Source organism: Mustela lutreola, chromosome 17 (genome assembly GCF_030435805.1).
Source record: "Mustela lutreola isolate mMusLut2 chromosome 17, mMusLut2.pri, whole genome shotgun sequence".
Taxonomy (NCBI): Eukaryota; Metazoa; Chordata; class Mammalia; order Carnivora; family Mustelidae; genus Mustela; species Mustela lutreola.
In genome coordinates, this window is record NC_081306.1 from 12295913 (window position 1) to 12321317 (window position 25405).

The window sequence follows — 25405 nt, forward strand, 5'->3', positions numbered from 1 at the left end:
TCTCAGTCAAAGTGATTCTTAGGGGCCAGAATACGGATGCAAAGTAAATATTAGAATTACTACTATTCATTTTTGGTAACTGACTTCTGGTACGTGCATAGACTGTATAGTTGAGTAAATAATGTTATGTATGCATTTGTTAAAGAGTGCAAATAGCAGTTGCCACGATGAGTCGTAAGAGGATGACAGGATGCTGGGCTGGAACAGGGTCTTAGGAAGAATCTCAAACTGCTGGCTTAACAAGAACAAAGTCCTTGGTTCAAACCCTGGGCGGGCCAGACAGATGGTCTCTTGATGACATCTGTCCCTGGGAACACACGTCAAGTAAGTAGCTCAGTGCTAGGCCCAAAGGAGTGCTTGGCACATGCTGACCAGTATTTTTTATCCCTCATCTCATTTGTAGTCAATAAACCTTGATTTGTTCATAAATAAACAGGAATGCCCTCTTCTGTCAAATATACACTTTAGGCACTTTCCTACTGGTCATGGGAGAAGGGAATTAGGAACTAGGATGGAATCAGCATTAGCCTTGTGGTTAATGCCGGAAACCAGCTCAAAATTAAAACATTACCAGCGATAGCATCTCTTCGTATATAAGTAACAGGAAGCTAGTTTGAAAGGGTAACAGGAGAAATTAGAGCCATATCTTGGATGGCCTAATTTAGTCCTTTATTGATAAGCATTTGAGATAAAACATAGTCTAACACTAATGATGTAATACACGTGTACATGGCTTACCTGACCTTGCTCATCCTCTTTGTTCGCTTAACCCAAGGTTTCCACATTATTTGGAAAAGGTCGTCTACCGGGAGGCTACTAGATACAATGGGAAAAAAGTACCCCAAGTTCCCCTAAGCTCGTCTTCACACACTTCATTTACACTGAGTAACTGACCCACAAGGTTTCCTATCAGCACTATTTCCAATTTGGCACAGGGATCATCCCTATAGCACAGACTGTGAAAATGAACACAGATCCTATCAGGTCACACTTACAGGTAAAGCATGTGGGGGCTTAACATAAATGATTAATTAAATGGCTTCAGAAACCGCATAGAGAAAAAAGTCTTTGGATTAAAAGCACCAGTGAAACAGTTCCTGGTGCCCACATGTGGCAGGCTGTTGGTAATTTTTAGCAGCTTTCCATTGTTCAAGAATTGCTTAGGCATAAAATAAACTGAGCTCCAATATGTGATGTGTGTTCCATTAATGTTCTGGCAAATTCCTTTCCAGCTGTACTTTGATCAGAATTGAAAAGAAGAGAGAAAAGTCCAAGGAAAGGCAGTGTTAGTCTCTTACAGACCACACAGAAATACATATTTCAAAGAAGAACTTTTTTGGGGGGGGGCGGTTAAAATGTACATTTTGAAGGAAGAACCTGGTAGTGTATTATACTGTCCACAGTGTGAAATCATTAGCATTTTAGCATCAGGATTGAAAGAACCTGGAAAATCATTCTTTACCTAGATATTATGTGTTAATTCTTTTTTGGGGGTAGGGAATATATCTTTTATTTGAATATTTTCCTATAGGACTCAATCCTCTGGTGTTTATCTGTGTGTTCTGAAAAAGAATTCAGGACACAATATGTCACAACACATTTTGGAATAAAGCCAGCCAGAAAGGTATCTTGAGCCTAATTTTCTCTTAAGTAATTATCTGTATATATAACTTTTATTTTTTATTTTGTAAATATTCCATTTATGTGTCAGAGACAGAGGAGAGAGAGTGAACACGTGTAGAGGGAGGAGCAGAGGCAAAGGGAGAAGCCGGCTCCCTGCTGAGCAAGGAGCCCAAGGTAGGACTTGATCTCAGGATCCAGTTTTAACCTGAGCCCAAGGCACACACTTAACCATCTGAGCCACCCAGTCGTCCCTGTAAATGTAACTTTTAAAAACCAAAAAGAAGGGCACCTGGGTGGCTCAGTGGGTTAAGCCGCTGCCTTCGGCTCAGGTCATGATCTCAGGGTCCTGGGATCGAGTCCTGCATCGGGCTCTGTGCTCAGCAGGGAGCCTGCTTCTCTCTCTCTCTCTCTCTCTCTCTGCCTGTCTCTCTGCCTACTTGTGATCTCTCTGTCTGTCAAATAAATAAATAAAAGCTTAAAAAAAGAAAAAGAAAAACCAAAAGAAATTCCCTGCACTGGCCCTGAACTTTATATTAGGCCAAATATTAAAAAAAAAAAATTGAATAGGGATGTTAGAAAAATGTGTATAAGCCATGGAATTAAACGGGCAGCACGAAATAATGATGAATTAGCATATGAAAAACCTCAGTTCAGGCAAACAAGAAACAAAGGGAAATCTGTGACAGAGTTATTCCAGGTGTGATCTGTGGACCTCTGATTCTGTTTATATGAAATATCGGATTTGATGCTATCCCACAACTTTTTTTTTTTTAAGTAATGTTTGCACCCCACATGGGGCTCAAACTGTCAACCTGAGATCAAGAGTCGTAGGCTGTGTGGCTGAGCCAGTCAGGCGCCCGGCTGCCCTACTATTGCATTGTTATTTCACAAGAAGATTAGCCCACAATGAGTTGGAAATTAAACAAACGCCTTAAAAAGCAAACACATACTAGTCTTTCGCTACAGGCAATTTGAGGACCACTAGACTACAGTAACTAAATGCACCATTAAGCTCTCATAGTGAATTTCATTTTTAAGAGGGAAAAATTAATCTTACCAAGACGCGGTGAGGTGGTGAGAGTGGCACAGCTCTGTGACTCTGCGAAGAGCCACTGAATGAGACATTTCAAAAGGGCGAATTTTTGCAGTGCCATTTTTTTTTAAACAGAAATAGAAAAATCCACCCTAATACTCTCCAGGGACTCCCAAGTAGCCAAAAACAGTCTTGAAAAAGAACGGAGTTGGAGGTCTCACCCTTCCTGATTTCAACATTTACTACAAGGTGACAGTAATCAAAACAGTGTAGTCCTGGCATAAAGAGAAACACATAAGCCAATGCAACAGAATTCAGAGTCCTTAGATTACCGTGTATATGGTCAGTGGCCTTCAACACAAGTGCCCAGCGGGAAAGGACAATCTTGTCAATAAATGATGCTGGGAGAGTTGGGTATCACATACAAAAGAATGAAGATGGAACCTTCTCTTACACCATAGACAAAAGTTAACATGGATTAAAAGACCTAAATGTAAGACCCAAGACTATAAAAATCCTAGAAGAAAACATAGAGAAAAAGCTCCATGACACTGGATTTGGCCATAATTTCTTTTCTTTACTTTTTTTTTTTTTTTAAAGATTTTATTTATTTGACAGACAGACCACAACTGGCAGAGAGGCAGGCAGAGAGAGGAAGGGAAGCAGGCTCCCTGCTGGATCCGAGGAGCCCGGGATCATGACCCAAGCTGAAGGCAGAGGCTTTAACCCACTGAGCCACCCAGGTGCCCCTGGCCATAATTTCTTAGAAGAATACCTAACGCACAGGTAACAAACCCACAAATAGACGAATGCCACTGTATCAAACTTAAAAACTTAGGTGCCTCAAAGGACACTATCAGTAGAGCAAAAAGGCAACGCAAAGAAAGGGACAAAATATTCGCTCATCATGTATCTGAAAAGGGGTTAATACCCAGAATATACAAATAACTTCTGCAGCGTAATAGCAGAAAAACAAACACTTTGATTAAAGATGGGCAAAGGACTCAAATAGATTTATCTCCAGAGATGATATACAAATGGCCAACAAACATATGAAAAGATGCTTAACAGCACTAATCATGAGAGAAAGGCCAATCAAAATCACAATGAGAGGGACACCTGGGGGGCCCAGTCCTTAAGGGTCTGCCTTCCACTCAGGTCATGATCTCAGGGTCCTGGGATCGAGAGCCCCGCATCAGGCTCCCTGCTCGGCAGGAAGCCTGCTTCTCCCTCTCTTACTCCTTGTGCTTGTGTTCCCTCTCTCACTGTGTCTCTGTCAAATAAATAAATACAATCTTAAACAAACAAACAAACCCACAATGAGATATCATCTCATACTACCAGAATGGATGCTATTCAAAGGAACATAAATTAGTAAGTGTCCGTGAGGATGTGGTGACACTGAAACCCTTGCATACTGTTGGTGGGAGTGTGAAATTCTCCATACTACAGAGAACAGTATGGAGCTTCCTTCGTAAGTTAAAAATAGAATCCCCAGATGATCCATCAATCCCACTTCTGGGTATATGACCCAAAGAACTGAAAGCAGGATCTCGAAGAGGTATTTCCAAGCCCATGCACCTAGCACCATTCTTCACAATAGCCAAGACATGGAAGCAATGCAGGACCCACTGACAAGTAGATAAACAAAATACGGTATATCCAAATAATAGAATATTATCCAGCCTTAAAAATGAAGGAGATCCTGTCACAACCTACAACATGAACGAACCATGAAGACTTGTTAAGTGCATAAGCCAGTCACAGAAAGGCAAATATTGTATGATTCTGTTTATATGAAATATCTGAAGTAGTCAAATTCATATGTATGTATGTATATACGTATCTATTTAAATGCCAGGGTAGGTAACACTCAATATTAGTTTCAGGGGTACAATACAGTGATTCGGCAATTCTGTACTTGACTCCGTGCTCATGGTGGTAAGTGTTCCCTTTAATCCCCAGCACCTAGTTCACCCATCCCCCCCCCAAAGTAGTCAAATTCTTAGAAATGGAAGTGGAATTGTGATTGTCAGCCCCCCCCCCCCCCCCCCAGGAAGGGGCTGGGGGCTGCTGCTTAAGGGATACAGTTTCGGTTTTGCAAGACAAAAAGTTTCTGGAGATCTGTTGCATAACAATGTACTTAACACGACTCAGCTGCCCATTTTAAAATGGTTAAGATGGCAGGAAAAAAAAGGGGGAAGGTATACCTTATAGTATGCAAATGATATCCCCAAAAAAGTTATGAGAAAATTTGTAAGAAGCAAATTATACAACTATTTGTAACATAAAAAATGTGGATATAGAACAGAAATAAAATGTAAGAATCTACTGAGAAAATGTTAACAGTGTTTGTGTCACAGTTGAAAAAAATGTCTATTAGACTCTTCTGGAAGAAGCAGCTCAGTTACCCGCTGTATAAAACAAGGCGCTGTCTGGTTGTGGGAGAAGCAAGAAAGGCGCTAGCTACCTGGGCTGGAGTGCTTGTAGTCACAGGAGATGGAGATTCGCTAACTTTCGGCTCACTTGGGGACGCGGCTGACCCCTGTGACTCCTGGCTGGCCGGCTGGTCTGGAGACAAGGCATCACTGCTGTCTTCGTCAAACGAGAAATCGCCCTGAGTCTGAGGATAGTCCTCCTTCCCAACACCTAAAGAGAGAAGCGATTTTTAGCTTATCTTGGCCTTGGAATACCAAGCTTAAAATGATAAAGAAAGAGAAACACTGTTTACTACAAGAACAGAAGCAGCTGGCTGAAAAAGAAAAAAAAGAAATTGAACATAATGTACTTCCCAGGGAAAGAACGCACTGCTACCTATGATGAGTACTTGGGGGAGAAGTAGGACCTGACCAGATCAAGCCTTTGGATCCCACTCCCAGTTTCCGGAAGTACAGAAGAAAAGAAAAGTTTTTAGTGACACTGGGAATGTGAATGCATTCAGTAAGATCCAGCGTGTGGACCGGCTAGAGGACACAACAAGGCCTGCTCCCCAACAGATACACGGTAAGAAAAGAGAGGAGGAGGAAGACCCACACAGGAGATTAAGATTTAAGAGAGACATCAGCCAAAGACAACGTGTGGCCCTTGTGTGGATCCTGATTTGGATACAAGTGTTAAAAAGCACTGAGAGGTGTGAGAGAAAATGGGGCCGTGACTCGGTGTCTGTTGACGAGTCCTACTTCTGGGAGAGGCCCTGTTATACCGACGTCTTACCTTCTGCAGCTCCATTTCTTTGGGACTGAATGGAATAATCACTGAATGTACTACTTAGGATCACTGACTAGAAACTGCCTAAGATTTAAACTCATACTAATGCAAAATACCAAGTCCCCAGACTAATGGAAACTATAATAGTTTTTATAGTAGGATATTAACTTTTCAAAACTGCTTGCTGAGTAAGTGGTATTATTCCAGATTTTTTTCTCTACTAAAACTTATGCCAGAAAAGAGTACATGTATGTGTGTGTGTTGGGGGTGCGGGGGGGAAGAGTTGGCAACATTATTAACTAAGTATAAGAGGATCAGGATGAAAGGGCAGATATTACCCTTTTTAATAAACACATCTGTACTCATGTGCGGTTTACTTTGCTGAACTAACACAGAACAAGCGATTTATCTTTCCTAGAAGTAAACAGAATTGAGAGGAATTAAACAGAGTAATGTAAAAAAGTTAACTTAGAAAACATCATAACGAAATCGGAACCTAAGGACATCAACCTCAGATGTGACAAGAGGAATCCTGTATTAACTGGTAAGAGACGCCAGTCTTAGCATACATAAAGAAATAATAATAACGGGACGTGGTCCAAGTGTTAATCAATTTCTGCTTCACGCAGAAAACAACACTCATGACTGGTGCTGGCTTTTTGGATTAAATTTGTTTTAAACTTCTAAGTTCCTCTTTCTCGCAGAAAAGCGTATATTTTTAGGGTCTTACCTATAATTGCCTCCTTAACACTGGAGTCTACGGGAAGGATGTTCTTCTCTACCAGCTCCATAGGACCAGGTCTTTGAGCAATCTTTTCATTCAGATCATCCGCTAGTCGAGCTCGTTTCAGCTTCATCTGAGTGGCCTGCAGAGAGGGCTCTGCAAATGTCTCTAGAAGAAGAAACCCAGTTTTAGCCATGACTTGAATTACTCTCTTCCATAATGTTATTTCAGGCCAAGAGAATTTAATTTAATTTAAACTGGCTTAAAAGCATTTGTATTTATGTGTGCTCAATGTATTTACAGACAGAGAAAATGACCACCTGAGAATGCTCTGGTATACATTTATGTATTTTTAGTCCTAGACACTTTATATTGTCTATACAGTGCCCTCAGACTCAAATGAACATGGACTGATGCCCAGAACCGGGGTACTGCTACTGTTCATTTCTGGCAGGAGGGCCACACTCACATTTATTAGGTGCTGGAAATATGGAGGATGGGCAAGGGAGATGAGGTCCGCGGCTCAGGAAGGACACAGTTGTAGATTTGGCTGCACTGCAAAGCCAGTGCCTAGAAACGGGGGCCACTGGATCTTACTTAGGTTATAAACTTTTTCTGCAGGAATTAATGGGAAGAGCTACATACAGATCATATTCTCAGGCTGATCCCTAGGTGTCTCAGAGTCGGTCATCATCATTAAGAATCTGGGTTTAGTTCTGGATATGTAACTCTGAAATATCTAATTACAGGGTAACTATTGGTCCTAAAGAAGCCTCAATTCATCTACTACAAATGGACGGGTTGTACAACAGATGCGAAACTAATGTAAGTATCGTAACTCATTCATTTGGGTAATTCTGTCAGTGACTTGCATTTCTGGTACCTCTCATTAACATTTTATAACATTGTTCTCAATAATGTTTATAACTGATAAAAAAAAAATGGTGAGGTGTTAACCCAAAATTCTGAGTTGACCGTTACTTGCCTCATATATAGCATGAGATTCCCCTTAAGTAATCTCAGGAAAACTGATGTTCTTTTTTTGGCAGGTAAAATATCCCGGCTGAAGCCCAAAGCTCGCCAAAAGCCCATGGCCTATAGACTACTCTCCGCACAGCTGAACACTTTTCTTTCCACCAGTTGAGTTACATGCTTACCGAAAGTCAACCTTGATTGTCCACAAAACAGTTCCTATCAGTTCATATCTGATGTCAATACATAGTTGAACTAAATGTTATAGGAAAATAATAAGCTTCGAAAATAAAATTATTTCTTGGGAACCTAATTTTAAGTCCTTTGGGATGATTTGATAAAGACGAGTCATTAAAAAACAAACTGGTATCAAATTAGGGCAATTTGGGGCATCTGGGTGGCTCAGTGGGTTAAGCCTCTGCCTACGGCTCAGGTCATGATCTCAGAGTCCTGGGATCGAGCCCCGCATTGGGCTTTCTGCTCAGTGGGAGCCGGTTTCCCACCCCCCCCATCCCGCTTGCCTCTCTGACTACTTGTGATCTCTGTCGAATAAATAAATAAAATCTTAAAAAAAAAAAAATTAGGGCAATTTAACAACTAAACTGTTTGGGGGGGAAAATGACAAAATCTAGGATTTTCAACTCAGATTGCTTTTCAAGTGTCTTTATGTTGTTTTTCCCACTCTAAATGGAAACTGTAGATGATGTATGACAGCTGTGGTTTATGCCAGAAAGACGATGATCGCGCAGATCACTCTCAGGTTGATGTTTAAATGCTTTGTTAACATCTAGGTAGGACAGTCTTTTTCCTCTTTCCCATCAACACAACCAAGTGATATCAGCAGTATGTCTGGAAAAGCAGAAAATGAGAGGCTGGCATTTTTCATGTTTCTGTTCTTGTTCTTATCATCTCCTCATCTCCCAGCGCCGAGGTTGGATTTTAGCTGAACTTCAGAAAAATAATTTAGACTTTTGCCTGATCCAATTCGATCAAAATTGGGATAATGTTAAAATAAGCTGAGGGGTGGTTGGAAGTTCTCTTTTAAATTACTGATGATAAATTCTTTCTTATTTCAAAAATCCCAACTCGAGAACAGATGTCCTAAAAACATCACTTATGGTTCATTCATATACACGATTAGGTTTTTAAATGTTGAGTTATCTTTTTTAAAAAAGCAAATATGATTCCTTTGGATAGTTAACTGTATTTGCCTTGGTTTTATGGTATTAATAAAGCCAGTTACAGTTAGAAGGCAAGTTGAAACAGCATTGTTCCTTCAAAAAATGTCCGGTATAGGTCAAGTAGGCACCGAAGGAGACACTTGTCCAGTTAACTTACTGGTACATTTGCCTACCCCCCTGATAGCAGGGATAAATGCTAGCTGTTCGGATCCTACCGCTGCCGTTCTGGAAAGGCTCCTAGTCCTTCGGACTGCTGAGAATATAACCGAAAGCAGTGAAAGGCACAGACCTCTCACCTCCCACCCCAGATAGAAAGACTGTCCCATAATCACAGACTCTCTGGAGTAAAAGAGACCCTACTTCGGGCTATAGATCTCAACTTGATCTTGCAGTTTCTTTACAATGTCCTTACTGTGGTGTCAGCCTGTGCCTAGTCCCTATCATAGCAGCCCATCTCTTGCTAATCGAGCACTTTTGACAATCTGTGATTCATCTGTTTTGCCTGCTTATCATCTGTCTGTGCCATCAGAATGTCAGCTTCATGGAGGCAGGAATCCATTTGGCTCATTTGTTGGGTCTCTGGTGTCTAGCTCACCAGCCAAGGAACCACCACTTCAAATGAGGGCAACCTTAGTGCTTCCAGAAGGTTTTTGGACATGTCTGACCTTTAGGATATTATTTCTTATGTTGAACCACGATATAATACTTTGCTTTGTAATACCAATGTAATTCTAATATTGACTCTATCATTAGGCCAGAAGAACAAATATAATAGTCCTTCTACTTGAGAACTGTCTCTCAATCTTTTGAGAAATTTTCAGATTCTTTCTGTATCATCTCAGGGTTGAACACACTCAAGAGTATCACAGGGTCAAGCTTCTGGTCTTGAGTAATAAATCAGTCAGAGAAGCAAACAACAAAAGAAAATGTAGTTTGGGAACTTATAGTGGGGAAGCCAGCTTTCAAATATGGTCTTAGAGAGAAAAATATCCTGGCCTGAGCCACATGTCTCACCAGAGTTGGAAGAGAACTGTCCCTGCCATCACTTCACAGGTGATGAAGCCAGACCATAGAGAAAACCTGGGGGCTGAGTGGAGGGTGTTTATGTTAACAGTCAGATCAAGAGGGATTGTTGTGGGTAAATAGCAACAAACACAAGACGTTAGGTGTGGGCACTGTACAGGTATGTAACAGGGTCTGGTAGCTGAAAATCTAGGGTTACTCGTGGCCACTGACTTAATGGACATATGTTCCTCACTGATGAAGAAATTCTCTGGACCAGAACAGATGGTAGAGACATCTACGACACCAGCTGGCAGGGGAAGAGTCCACAAATTGGTTATTTGGAGATTCAAATGCCCCTTCCCTACGTATCTAACATAAGATTTTAGCTTAGGGTCTTCATGTTGCTATCCAATTTGGAGGATGCCAGTCTGTTGGGTGAAAAGTTATTAAAGTGGAAAAAAAAAAACCCAGCAGTGGTGGAATTCTCATTTCTTTTCTTGATAAAATGCAGCAAAACAAGCAGAAATAAAAATTTTACCTTCTAAAATGTGCATCCTGACAAGTTCAGAACGATCTGGTCGGCTCCGAATCTTATGCTTCAAAAAGTTTTCAGTCTTTAAAAAAAAGAAAGAGAGAGAGAGAGAGGGAGAGGGAGAGAGAGAGAGAGAGAGAGAGAGAAAGTCTTACCATAAATTGTTTATGACTTATTGTGGTTGTACATTTTTCTCTCAAGGTACTCCATTTAAATAAATTGTACACTCTTTGGTCATGATTTTGGGAAGTAAAGAGTAGAAATTAGTACTTTGAAAAGCTATTATCCAATACATAATTTAAATTGCAGCCTTCAAAATTGTAACAGGGATTTGAAGTGCACGCGGGCATAAAGTAAGCACTTTACAGACTTTTATTTTAAAACTTGGAGAAGGCAAAAGCTTATAATTTAAACAGACAGCAGATTTTGATCATTTAAATAGCTAAACATCTACACTTCAGGACACAGAAAAATCCACCTAAATTACAAATTTCTTTAAAATCCTAATGTATGTTTGTTGGCAAATTCATATCCTTGATGATATTTTCTTATTCAGAAGAATTCTCAACTTGAACAATAAGGCTTTCAAATGGGTTTTCTGTTTTATAAGATGCTAAGAGATTATCACTGAGTTCTGGGAAAATTCCTATGGAATTTTTGGAACATTCTTATTTTTGTATTGCATGATAGAAGTTTTCCCTAAAGGAAAAAGAACGAATGTGCACAAGGGTCCTTTTAGAGAAAAATAATAAACATGAAATCAATGTGCAAATAGGACAGAGACCTCTCAAAGAGTGAAGCAGGGCTGAGCCTAGCTACATTTTTTATTCAGCAAATCCTCCTGCCCTTCAAAGGTACAGCTACCACGGACCCAGTCAAGAAACTACCTAAAGATGGGAAGTCAGGACAAGACCGGGCTGTTAGTCTGCCAGGGTTGTAAATGGCAAAACTACTCCATCATTATTCTAAAAACTGTTGGTATGCCCTGAAAGCAACAAAGTGAGGTGTGCTTTGTCCTTTATGGACAAAACTAGTTACAAGTCTTAAAAGAACAAAATTTGAACGTCATGCATTTTCTACAAACTCCCAAGATAAAACTACCTGAGAATATATTACTCTGCACACCACATGTCCTGAAAATACACTGCATTTTCTCTATTGACAATATTTATAAGTTAAGATTGCTACTTGCCGACAGGTACTTTAAAATAAAAGAGAGAAGCAGAGAAGGAGAACATTTGAAACTGGAATTTCTTACTCTGGCTCGTTCCAAGCTTTTTATCTGCTCATGGAATGCAGCTGGGCTCTTCAAAGCTGTGAAAAGAACAGGAATCATTTCGGGAGCAGAGACAGAGGTGTTAATATTTCAGTCAAACGTTAGGGTACGTTATGTTGATGTTCCCTCCTCATCTTATTAGTTTGTATCTATGGTTCCGTTTATTACTAGTTCCTTTAGGAGATGTGCGAAATTGGAAACCTAAATGTTTCAGAATGAAAGCTATGTCTTCACAAATAAAACAAGTAAACAGTAAAATAGAGCTGTATACACAATGAAAATGCAAATACCAGGTCAGATGGTTCCAACCAACAGTTGGGCTAAATCACCATCACCAAGGGAACTGTGTGGGGATTCCTTGACAGGTCTTTGCTCTTAGTGATCCTATAAGATGATGGAAAAAGCCCAAATGTCCTTAGGATCTAATCTTGAACACGAGGGCACTCTGCACTTCCCTTGAGCAGAGCTGAGTTACCGTATACTGTGACCACATGTGCTCCTAGCCCGATGCACTGTGGTCCATCACAAGTACACTGTTGATCATTACAGAGACTTTGCAAGGTAGGTATTAGCCCCAGGACAGATAAAAGGCTCAAAGCGGTTCAAGGACTGCTTGAAGTCAAACAACTAGATTGTGGTCAAAGTAGAACTGAAATCTAGAATTGTGAATGAGAAAGTTTTGTGCTTTTTCTATTGTATAACAATACAGCTTACTCTAAAGACATAGTGTTTCTTTAATATGTTAACTATTAGTACTTTAAATATTCCAGAATCCCAGAATGAGGATAAGCAGTGTTTCGCTAAAACATCACTTACTATAGTATTTCTATCAATTATCTTTGCAAAATCTTTTGTGTGTACATCTACTTATAACCAGTCAGATAACATGGATGGGATTTGGGCTATGCTTACTTGGGCTGTCACCTCCAAAACTTGGCCTTTGCTTTGACTTGGCAGAATTATTTTCGGCTCTGGCACTTGACACTGCAAAGATTCCCCAGCCCAAACAGCTTTGACTAGGGACCAGCTCCTAACAGAGGACTAGTGGTGGTGTCTTAAATATCCTAATTCGATACTATCTGACCGGTTCATCATCAGGAATGTAGTGGTAGAGAAGTCTGGCAGATTACCAACCCAGCTTTTGTGTCTATCATAATATGAGATTTAAAATATTTAGATAATTAATAGTAATCCAGAAAAAAAATTTTACTGGGAAAAATATCTACTGCAGAGAAAAATTGTTCTAGGAACCAAAAAAAAAAGGTTAATATCAATGAGTCAGACCACAGGGAAGTATAAGTATGGTTTGTAACTTCTCTTTAGTCTTTTAAAGCCAAATAAGTTACTTTTTAGAGAAATCAATTTTTAGATAAACACTCATATAAATAATCCTAACACCAAAGCAACCAATCTTCCCCTCTAAAATATAAAATCACCTCCCAACTTAGTGAGTAAAGGTAAGAAGACAATGGGCAAATATTCTTAAAATTAATCAACTTTTAAAAATGAAGGAAGGAGGCATCAAGACATTTGGAAGTCAGGTGTATGTGGGCAAGAAAGGGTGTATTAATTGTAAGTAGAATGCTTATCAGTCCTGTAACTGAGATGCCCTTCATTCCAGACCAGACACTATATTGTATCAAAGGTAATTATTTTGAATTAAAGTAGAACGAGGCTTTTTAATTAATTTTATCATCCTACTTTTGCAAGTCTAAGTAACAGCAGACCTATTACGTAGAGATGACTTCAATTATTTCAAAACTAAAACAAATGTTCATGCATGAAGTAAGACCTGATCTTAACCCGGTTTCCCAGTTTTCTTTATGTAATACAGAATTCAGGTCCATCTTTTAAGCTGCATCTGGCTTTCAGAATGTATTTGAGATGATTCTCTTAGGCTGGCACTTTGATGCCTGGTTTTCCTTCTCAGCACGTGTGGTAATCGTATTATGGACCCAATGGACACAGCTCAAAGCAGAGTGTGCTCCAGGCTCTCCTCGGGCACGTGCATTGTGCTACGTCACCCTGGAGGTGACAGCGGCGCTGAAATCTTACGTGGCATGATGCCCTGGTCCACCAGTTGCTCCCTTGTCCTCCTCTGCTGCAGCCTCAGCTGGAGCACTGTGAAAAGGAAAGAATCACCATTGGAGTTTATGAGCAAGGACGGGATCCAACTCGCCAAGCCCCAGGGGGGATACAACTAAGCTTTATTAAACACCTTCTATTCCTAACTGAGTAAGGATACCACCTGGCACCGTCGGACTGATAGGAAATTGATGTGTAGTTTCTACCTGTTTGCAATCACAACGTACCTCAGCCAATAAACCAATAAGCCAAAGTGGTTGGTGTATACATTAAGACTTACTAATAAAATAGTCTAATTGGTAGAAACAGAAATGTGGGATTCCTTTACATTAATTTGGGTTTTTTTTTTTTAAAGTAAGTTAATAACAAAAATTTATTTTAAGATTGACTTGTTTGGAGAGACTTGTGCCATCTGGAATGAGTTTTAAATAGCTCTAATGAAGACCAAATTTGTAATAAAAATTAGACCTGTGAGATATTACTAATGAGCCAAAGGAAAATTTCTACATTAAAAGCTTAAAGTTTAATAATCTTTGCACAAACATAACACCATGTCTCATTCTACAAGTTCTCAAAAAGCTGAAATCAATTGATATCATTTTAATGAAGAATAAATGAATCATTAGAACTTGTAGGGAATGAAGAATACATCACAAAATTTAAAAGTCCATTTTGCCAAATCTAATAAAAATAATTTTCCCCCTCGATTTCTCGAGCTTCCTTTCCCAGCATCTATTTTTTTTTTCTTTAAATCTGGAAAATGAGCCAATTTCACACAAGAGGAATACATGAAGTAACTCTGAAAATTACTTTCCTTGGTTTACCTTACATTCAATTTTAAGTTTCTATTTTGCTTTTTATGGTTTTATCTGTGGATGAAAACCAAGGTGAGCTTCATTAAGGGTCTGAGTAAGGGTTGTCATGATGCTTAAAAAAAAAAAATTACCTTCATGTATTTCTTGAAGAAAGAAAGAGAATGTTCTAGTGAGGGGGTGATGGCTGCAACAAGAGGCTAGCTCAGAGCAGTCTCGTACCCAGGCTCAAATGCAATGAACACAATGGCTCCTACTTCCAATAAACCCCAACAGCTAAAGATGCAGGGCCCACAGCCCTCATATCCTTGCTTTTTGCTCGCCCTTGTGCCAACTACAGAGCACAAGCCTAGTCAGACTTCCAAAACAGTCTAGACTGTAAAATGGCTTTTAAACACATCTCCTTATTCACTGTTAGATATGAAGGTCATCCTTTATTAAATACTGAAAAAAAATTGCTTTGCTGCTTCTGGGGGCCGTAGGATCACAAAGCATCAGTTGACGTCCCATTTAGAATCGAAGCAACTGACCCAAGATTCTATTACGTGAAGCAAAAGAAAAATTTAATGGGTCAAAAAAATATATGCACATGCTTCTCAGGACTAAAATGGTGTGTGCTACTTTGAATCAATTATGCTCTAACACAAAGATCTTTTCCCTGATAACTTATAGCTTACTGAGGATAGTATGTTCCCATCGCAGTACTTTACCAGGAACAAAAATAACCCCAAAGAGATGACCCGTGCATAGCATAGCACCCAGATGCCTGCGCACTCTAACTTTCTTCTGTGAATGCTAAAGCTAATAAATGCTTGTCTGAGTTTGAGACGGTCACACTCAGGAATCCCAACAAGAGGGGGCACCTGGGTGGCTCAGTGGGTTAAAGCCTCAGCCTTTGGCTCAGGTCGTGATAAATGGTCCTGGGATCGAGCCCCACTTCAGGCTCTCTGCTCAGCGGGGAGCCTGCTTCCCTTCCTCTCTCTCTGCCTGCCTCTCCGCTACTTGTGATCTGTCAAATAAATAAATGAAATCTTAAAAAAAAAAAAAAAAAAAAGAATCCCAACAAGAGGAATACTGAGAGGAGAAAAGGGTGAGAACAATGTCCAGTTCAAAGGCTGACACTTCTGGAACCCGGCGGTCCATGTCCGCTGACGCATCTCTAGCAGGAGTAGCCTTCCTTTCTCACAAGGGAGTCCTCAAAGAAAGGTGTCAAACAGAAAGGGTAACGCAAACATCACCAGCCCCCTTCTTTGGTTTAAAACAAGCAAACGAAGCACCATACTTGAGACAAATGTGTCAAACACAATACATATTTTTAGGGCAAATGGCATCTCGAAATGACGGATAGGTTGGCAACAACTTCATGTGCAAACCAACAGTGATGACAACGGCCCGGCAGCCTGGAAGTGTCTCCTGACCGCACACCCGGCAGCTGCACCCATGCACGGTGATGGCAGCGCCGGCAGCTCGAGCACCTTGGACTAGAAACCACGTTCTCATGCTGACATGCAAGGGCATGTGCTACCGCGAGGGTAACACGCAAAGTGAATGCATGTCACCAACGTTCAAGTCAAACCAACACCGAACGCGGACCACTTGTGTCTTCCATCCGGTTTCCTATGTGGCAAAACAAGCTTCCTATGTCACATTGCTGGGAAGGTAGGAGAATACGCTGCCCAATCAGTTCTCTCCCCCTTGCCTACTGAATTTTCCCAAGATGCACAATCATCACACTGCAGCTGGGGCGGCAGGCAGCCCACCCGCAGGCACGTTCGCGGACTAGGGCCCACCCACTCGGGGTCTGCTACTGGCTGCAAGGTGCACATCTGGGACGCATGGCCGAGAGCAGCAGGAGCAGCAGCTAAGAATGGAAGGTGTGCTTTAAAGCGAAGCCATCAGCATGACCAGGAATGGATGAGGAGGCAGAGGCACAAGTAGCTAGCCAGGCTAAGACTGATGACCCAGACTGATTAGGGTTCACTGCAGCACAAAGTGGGCACGCGGGACACGTGATACTGAGTGTCGGGCACCAGGCCCTGCAGAGAGACTCGGGTACACCGCCACTTTGGGTTTTAACACTTTAAAAACACAATTACCGTATTGGCCCATAGGAAAGATAACCTGATCAATCACAACCTGATCGAAGTTCCCCTGAGAATAACTACTGGTTATAAAAAGTATACAGAGGGGCTGACTCACAGTTCTGGGAAAGATCAAACTGCCTTTTAGGACTTGCCACTCATCAAACCAGCACACGAGTTCATGTTTAAGAAGTGACAGGCTACATCTGCACCCCGAAGGCAGAACGTCCAGGCCAGGAAAGACAAGGTTGTGTGACGGTCCTCCAACCACTGGAGCTGGGAGAAAGCAGCGGTGCTCAACCTGGACAGTGAAGGGGTGCGGGGCCCTCAAGACGGACGACTTGACTCTGTTAACGACCAGGGAGCCGTCTGCCGTTGTGGGATCAAGATGCTTTCTCGGGGTTCTCGGGGGCCTTTATGAACTGAGCCTGGAGAGCATCTTCCTGGCCCCTGGCAGGCGACAGACTCATGTCCCCATGGAGACAGGGAAGGCCCACGATGCTGACCACCGCAGGGCCTGCTGCACAGTTGTCGTTCTTAAGACAAAGGAGGAAACTGTCATGCCGGCTGGTCTCTGGAAAACCTGACACATTCTGCACGTGTCGATAAGACAGCATTTCTGTGGCCGCAAACACAAGCCCAGACGCTGGTCCAGGCGTGCTTTCCTGTGGTGGCGGCAGGTGGTCGTACAGCTGCCTGAGAAACCAGTGTCCCGGGCAATGGCCTCGTGTCTGAAAACCGAACCTGACAGCATTCTTCCTGGCGCTGGTGTGAGCTGATCAACTGAGCTACTGAGCAACTCCATCCCAGTACCTCATCCATGGCCTCCACCCTACTAGGAAACTGACTAAAATCGAGGGTTCTCCATGGCCATTTTGCAAATACTACATGCAGGATAAGAAAATGTGTAAATCTAGAGAATTCTGAGGGAGAAAAAGTAGTTCAAAATAGTGAGTGGTTCATCCTTTCAGGAAACAAAGGACATAGTAATAATAGAGTAAAATTGAATTCGCATTACAACTGCTCATGTGGGAACATTTTCAAAGAATGTCTTTATCTTTTGAAAAAGGTAGAAATGAAATAATCCAACACATGGGCCCAGTAAATCCGTAAGTTTAAACTCAGTGAGTTTAATTCCTAGAAGGAAGAAAGTCCTTATGTGGTCCATACAAGGTCTGACCATGAAGTGGTGAGACTAATCTCTTCATGCACAAACCAGCATCTTTTGAAATTACTGAAGATGTGTGAGACCATGAACATGGACTACTTTATATCCACTTCATTTAGAGAAAGACCCTTTTTTCATCAATTATTGAATTTTTCCATTTCAATATTTCAAGAAAGAAAAAGAAACACAATTATTAAAAAAATTTTATTTTTTTCAGTGTTCCAAAATTCAGTTTATTTTGAAAATTCTACTTCACGTTATTCTTTGCCACAACAGATAAAAACAATACTGATCAACAGAAGTGTTTGCAACTTGTTCTTTTTCCAGAAAAGAAATGCAAAAATCTGATTTTTAACCACCATTCCAAAGAATGAAAGGGAGCTTATTATCTAATGTTAAAGAGGAAATGTCCCTCTAATTTGGCATCACAAATAGTTTACACATTAAAGAGTACTTTCTTTTAGTTCCTTTCCTCCACTTCTTAAATGAACCAAACTGCCTTTAGAACAAAACTTCAGGATTAGTTTCCTACAGAAAAAAACCCTTAAAATGCAATATCTTTCACATAATACTTATACCCCACTTCAAGATTCTCAGCTGCTTTCTGAACCATGGTGATATATCCTTTCTCTTTTGTTTCTATATGTATAATACTTGAAATGCTTCTGTAATATGACATAATTAAAGTGCTTTTTCACTCTAAAGGGAAAAAAAGACCCATGTTATGCAGCATTTTAATAACAGACGGCAGTTTAGAACAAGTCGAACAAACCATAGCAAAGCAGAGTTTTGGGCAGGAGCTTTGCAAAGGGACAGCTGAGGACTGTATACTATAAAAACAAGGCAGAAATGACCCTTTCTGGGAAGCAGTGTGGCAGTCAGCCATGGTCGTGGAAATTCTTTATAAATAGCTGGTTTCAGTTATGGGGTAAGAAGGAGGGCAGGCTAAGAAGGGGAGGGGAGATGAGCAGCTGTCTGAAAGTTTAGAGGACTCAGTGTATGTTATTTCACTGCAGGACATCAGGCAGAAAAGACTGCAGAATCGTGAGGGCTGAAAAATAAAGGCCAAGATTTGAGCAGTCAAGTGAAGGCTGGGGAAACCAGGGGCGACAGCAACGATGGAAAACGAACGAACACTCTGGAATTGATTCTGTCTTGACTCTGAAGGCAGTATTAGGTAAAAAAAACAAGCCCCGGTTTCTGTTTTTAAATTTAATTTTTTTTCAAACAGATGTTTGAGTAAAGAGAAAAAAGTGATTGGACTTGGCAAAAATTGATTATGTATTGTTTAAACTGCATTAAATCAGGGGCCTGATCCTATAAATACAAGACAATGTTACCTTCATATTATCTTTTGAACAGGACGGGAGGGAGTAACGGGCCCCCACATAGTATCACAGGACAATGAAATCTGAGGGCCCCATCCAGTCGGGGTCACAGGGGTTTATTAGAGCAGCGGTTCAGCAGGGAAATTGACACCTACACCTGCTTAGTCCACGGAAGGCCAAAAATTTCAAGTCTTGAAAAAATCTATATTCAGAGAGCAAAAGACTGATACACTTTTCCTTTTCCTTAAAAGTGGATGTTTAAAGAGGTGGTGGTGGTGATTAACACCGTTACTGCGACCACTACTGCTTCAGGTAACTTGGTAAAAGTAACCACTGCTTTTTTCCCCCAATATAAAACCGTAAGGATGTTTTTGAAGACTTTATTATTATTTCTTAAACCAGTTTTAGGTTTATAGCAAAACTGAGAGGGAAGTACAGATTTTCTGCATATACCCCAGCCCCCATACACACAGCCCTCCTCCACTATCAGGAGGATTAAAAAATTTAATTCCATTAAGATTCACATGCTTAAAGCTCTTTGCTGTGGATGGGTTTCTGTAGTCAGAGGGTAACAGCCACTTGCTGACAGGTTTCCTTCTGGGCCTGGGTCTCAGAAATACATCACCACACCACCAATGCCTCCATTAAAAATCTACGTTTTATGAGAATTTTTCTCTATTTATTTGTTGAGATAAAAGTGACACACACACATAATAAAGGCATTCAGAAGAAAAGTGAAAGTCAGTCCATCCCGTTCTGCAACTCTCAGCATTCTCCGCAGAGGTAACCACTGTGAAACGTTTATGGCCCCAGAGGGTATTTGGCGAATATTCCAGCTTATAAAATATGCAAAGGAGATACACGGGGTAGGATCATACTATTCACGGAGGTTGATGATTTGTTTGAAAAAAAGCCCCACAATATCTAGCTCATTCTTCTTATTGGCTGTATGAATGTACATGTATACATATGGATGTATCACCATATGTATGAAAGTTTGCAGAGTTTTTGCTATTATCAACAATGCTGCACTGATTGTCCTCATTCAGTTTTGGGTATCCTTCCCATGATGATGATGATGATGATATACATAAAATGTATGATAATGGAACATGCATTTAAATTTCTGATAGAGGCACTTTGCAATCCAAATGGTTTGAGCAATCTATAGTCCCACTTACGAGGTAAGGGAGTGCCCTTCTGTCCACCCTTCCCCCACAATGTACATCATCATGTTTTAAGGTAACTTGATTTAAATTCAAAAACAAAGATCACTTCTACTCACCCAAGAATAATGGCAAATATTGTGCCAAAATAATGGTGAAATTTGATAAAATTAATCAGCAGCGAGGGACCAAAAGATATCAAAAGCATGAGCGAGCGTGATGGGGCAGGTTTTTGGCTGAATGGGGAGATATTTGTGGTGGTTGTCAGAAGCCCCGCTCAAGCTGTCCCTTGCAAACCTCCTATTTATTTATAAACTTGGTAGAATTTTTCTTGATGTTCCTGGGTAGAAACCTTAAGCACAAGACATCTCATTTTTCCTCCTTCAACACAGCTGAGAGATGTAACAGACAGATTTAAGATATATTTAGACTAAAATCAACAGTACGTGGTAAGAGACTGGATGTTGTGTTTCCAGAAGGAAGAGACCAGGAAGACGACGCCTGGATTTCTGGCTTAAGCACCTGAGCAGACCATTTACCAAGACGAAGAGCTCAAGCTGGCCATTCGGGAGCTCAGTCCTGGCCATGTGTGAACTGGAGGCAGAGAGGTCAAAGTGACAGCTGGCTCTGTGGGTCCAGATTTCAGAAGGAAGTCTTGGCAGGAGACTGAAATTTCAAAGTCATCACTTCAGTGGCATTAGAAGCCATGAGTGTTCGCCGAGCTAGAAAATATAGAAAAGATAAGGCAAAAGCAGCCTGAGACTCCGCTCCCAGGAAAGTTAACAAGGACAAGCCCCCATGTGGGTCAGGTAGGGGATGCAGATCCAGCAGAGGAGGGTGGAGGAAGTGGTCTATGAAGAGGAGGGGCCCGGAGAGCGTGTGTAGCATGTTTCCAGCGGGGGTCATGACCCACCGAGGTCTCAGCGCACGAGGAGCGACTGCTTGGAGTGGCGGACGGAAGGCAGCCCGGAGGAGGTTACGGAATAAAGCAGGGGCACGCGTGTGAATGAAGTGACTGGAAGCAATGTTTTCAAGATGTTGCTCTGGAGGGTAGGAGAGAAGGCAAAAAGCTTCGGCCGCGTGGAATTTTGAGCTGGAAAACACCCGAGCCAGTTTATAACTGACTGAGATCGAGACACAGGAGCGGGGAGGGGGAGGACGGGAATGAATGACTTGAAGGAGAAGGCACAGGACAGGACCCGGCCGTAGGTCCCCTGAAGGGGTTCCGGGGAACACAAAGACCGCTTTTGTGAAGAGATACTTCCTCTAGGACAACAGGAGGATAAAGAGGATTGGGTAAGCCTGCGATCTAGATTTGGTCTGGGATGTCCAGGGATTTCCCAACGACTGCTGTTATTTTCTCAGAGGAGGAGGAAAGAAGGCGACTTGCTGAAAGTGAGAGGAATGAAGGAAAAGTTAGTTGGAGGCCAGTGAAGAAGGAGGTTTGACTGTGAAGAGCAAGTTGGAAAGAGAAACGCAGTTGTTTGTTACCGAAATGCTCCCACTAATAATGGCAACAGCTTGGGGGACAGAAGTCAGTCAGGAAACTAGCAAGTCACTCACTGGCTCTGAACTTTATCGTTCTGATCAGAGAAAAGACCACAAGATACAAAATTAGAACATTTGGCAGTTCTTCCTAAAGCTCATTATACAAAGTCTTAGAGAAGAAGAGTCGCAGACTGGAAATTCCACTTCTAGGTGAACTGGAAAGAACGGAAAACGGGGGCTCCTCCTCACACACTCACACACGCGTGCGCGCGCAGAGCAGCGAACAGTCCAAGTGTCTGCCACGAATGAACGGTAAACGCTGTGGCCTGTCCGCACGATGGAATGTTCTTCAGCCACAAAAAGGAACGCGGCTTTGACACCTGCCATGACACGGATGAGCCTGGAGAACATTATCCTCCGTGGAGGACACAAAGGCCACACAGTAGATGGTTCCACGTATGTGAAATATCCAGAATTGGGAAATGCAGAGACAGAGTTCAGACGGGTGTCAAGCAGGAACTTGGGACGGATGGGGGTGGGTGGGTATGGGAGGCACTGCTTACCGGACACAGGCTTTTTTGGGGGTATGAAAATGTTCTGGAACTAGAGGTGTGTTTGAGCAACCCGGTGAATATACTGAACGCTTCTGAACTGTTTAAAATGGCTAAGTTGAGGTTTCACCAATTTTACCTCAAAAAAGAAAAAAAAGGGCAGAAAAACAGACTTTAAGAAATTAGTAACTTGGGTGGCTCAGTTGGTTAAGCGAATGTCTTCGGTTCAGGTCATGATCCTAGAGTCCCAAGATCGAGTCCTGCATTGGGCTCCCTGCTCAGTGGGTGGCCTGTTTCGCCCTGCTCCTCCTGTCCTCTCTATCTTGGTCTTGCTCCCTCCAATAAATAAATTCAAAAAAGAAAAGAAAAGAAAAGAAACTAGTAACTCAATAATCAAATTTCCCATTTCTTTCATCTCTCACTAGCCCTCCACCACCATAATTTCATGGACCACTAATGATGATGTCATCTTTCTGTGGTGTGATAACTATAGCAACAGCCACATTTTATATTCCCTGTCACGGTAAATTCTACGTTTTGCTGGAGTTGTTTTGGCCTCTCTTTCCCCTTCTAGATGATAGCTCTACATTCTAGCACCTTCTACAACGCTCATAATATAGACCCTTCAATAAACATGTTTTAATTTTGTGTAGTATACTTATAGTATATAACAGAGGTTTTTTTTTTTTTTTTTAAAGATTTTATTTATTTATTTATTTGAGAAAGAGTGAGAAAGAGCACGAGAGGGGAGAAGGTCAGAGGGAGAAGCAGACTCCCCATAGAGCTGGGAGCCCAATGCGAGACTCAATCCTAGGACTCTGGGATCACGACCTAAGCCGAAGGCAGCTGCTTAACCAGCTGAGCGACCCAGGTGCCCTGAAGTTATATTTTCTAAAGAAAGAGAATGTCATGTCAAATTTAAGAATAAGTCAATGGAAGAATTTCCTATGGGAAAGTGCTTATCATGGGCAGAACCAAGACTGCTTCACTTTGTTGCAGGAACTTGACGCTCAGGGTATTGTTGAGTCAGTATCGGAGGTAGAACACAAGATGCAAGTCCAATTATGTTGCTTTAAAGGGTATAAGAAGATTAGTAAGGGAAGGTGAAGGGCAAGGGAGGAAAGGGAGCCATGAAAAACTGGCAGACGCTGATTTGTTTTCATCGCCACTCACAATTAATGTAAAATTCATGATCCATTAAAGAAGGGAAAAAGCACGTAAGCACTCTCACAAAGGATAAAAAGTAGCAACCAAAGGTCACAGACCTCTGGTGGTATTTTCAGGGGTCAAATCTGCCAGTTCTAAAATAAGGTTCTTCTTTAAGTGATTCCACAAAATAGAACACAAAGAGGCCCAAAATAAAATGGTGGTTTGTCTCGTGAGAGCCACACTCTCTGCGCTGATGAAGTCAGCTCCCTTCACCAGCACTTCCTTTCTGGAGCGGAAGCAGAGCCACACAGTGTGCCCAGAAATCCACACCTCGGACGGGCCGAAGAGCAAACAGCATTTTGAGTGGGAGTTTTCATATTATGATTGTTTTCCACTTAAGAAAGGGAGACAGCATCAAGTAAACTTAAAACAAAAACTATGCAAAATAGCGTTTCAAAAAGTTGGGCTTAGGCCGCATAGGAAATACTACCTTTCTTTCCAATGTCGTCTACTGTATCCTTAGGAAGTCCACCGGGCTGGGGGACATGTGGAGAGGCAGGGGGTACAGACTCTGGAATTCTACACTTGCTGGCAAGGAGGTCACGGTCTAAAAGGCACCATTTACCCTCTATTAGGAATTAAAAATGAAGTCAAAATGAGAATGCTAACAGTTCGAGCTCACACACTACAGCTTTCCTGAATTAATCTGCAGCATGAGGTCAGGAAAACAATGTTTCCAACACTCAGCCTTGGAAATTTACAGGCACTTTGATAACTCCATGGTTGGCTGCTGCTTCTGTTACCATGGAAACAGACTGCTAAAAATGGGGCATGTTTCTTTAAACCGATCATACCTTCACACAAATTCCCTTCTTTTTGTCAAAAGTTGGAATGAATTTAAAGTATGCTTCTCGTGGTGTGACAACGTGATGTCAAGCCAAGGGCCTGACACAGTCTGTGGCAGCCGTACAGAAGGGTATTATACATATATGCATTTTAAACATCTCGTTTGGTTAAAAAGTGATGGAAATAAAGTACACAGTGGCATAAAAGCAAGTGTAACACAAATAACAGGCGCTTCAAAAGCAAAATCAACCACTTAACTGCTTCATCACCAGCAATGTGAAGAGGTTAAAACAATATTGATTTGTTTCTTAGAGACAATTGATTTCTATCTGTAGGATGATGCTGGCTCTGCACCCAAACTTCTAGATTTGTTAGTGTCTATGGTTCTGAGAGAAGATACTATTTTTCTTATTTTGGAGGCAATCAGAAATTCTATATTCCACTGCTGCATCAGAATTTCAGTGTGTAGCTCTAGGTAAAGGTGCTGACTGGAAAAACTCCTTCCTAATTCTTCTAAGATGAGAAGATGTATGTGGCATAAAAGACTCAGAAAGGTCTTAACATAAATGCCCAAGGCAGCCTCTCTGAATAAAAGGATAATTGACAATGAAACAGGAAAGCTGTGAAATATTATTTACTTCCAATTAGCAGGTGCTACTTTTTTGAGGTTCCTGATCCTGACTTGATAGCTTGGCTTTTTTGCCCACTGTGTGGATTCAGGAATGGGCCTGATACACACACACACACACACACACACACACACACACACACACACACACGTGCATGTACCTACCTAGTTACCCACATACACACATGCACACAGTAATCTGCTCACCAACACAAGAGAGAACAGAGAAGTGGGCTGACCTATGTGCTGTCCTTGTGTCACAGAGACTGCACATGACCGTGCAGAGGAAGGCAAGGGGTGCAGCCTGTCAGGCCAATGAACTAGCGTGGGGTGGGGAGGGAGAGGCATGCTGGGAGAAGAAAGCGATGGAGGGACAGAAGTGTAACCTGCTTCTGGACAGAAGGGCCTGGCCTCCCTCATGGAGGGGTCTGAGTAGGTGGGGCGAGACTGGGAGGCAGTTCCACGTCCGTCCGCTTGAGTGAAGACCCCCGTAAAGACCGTATTTGGGGAAGGGGATGCAGGCAAGGGTAGTGGCTGTGGTGAAACAAGG

General features: G+C 41.7%; 1 protein-coding gene across 7 annotated transcripts in view; it reads right to left on the minus strand.

Annotated features, from left to right (window-relative positions):
* MRTFB (myocardin related transcription factor B) overlaps positions 1-25405 on the minus strand; it is a 261518-nt gene that overhangs the window by 44955 nt on the left and 191158 nt on the right. For all 7 annotated transcript variants that reach the window (XM_059154986.1, XM_059154981.1, XM_059154985.1 and 4 more), the window contains 5 exons: positions 13609-13674; positions 11536-11591; positions 10284-10359; positions 6594-6755; positions 5127-5305 (listed from right to left, as the gene is read on the minus strand). In XM_059154986.1, coding sequence (XP_059010969.1) covers positions 5127-5305; positions 6594-6755; positions 10284-10359; positions 11536-11591; positions 13609-13674 — 539 coding nt within the window. The remainder of the gene's footprint in view (positions 1-5126; positions 5306-6593; positions 6756-10283; positions 10360-11535; positions 11592-13608; positions 13675-25405) is intronic.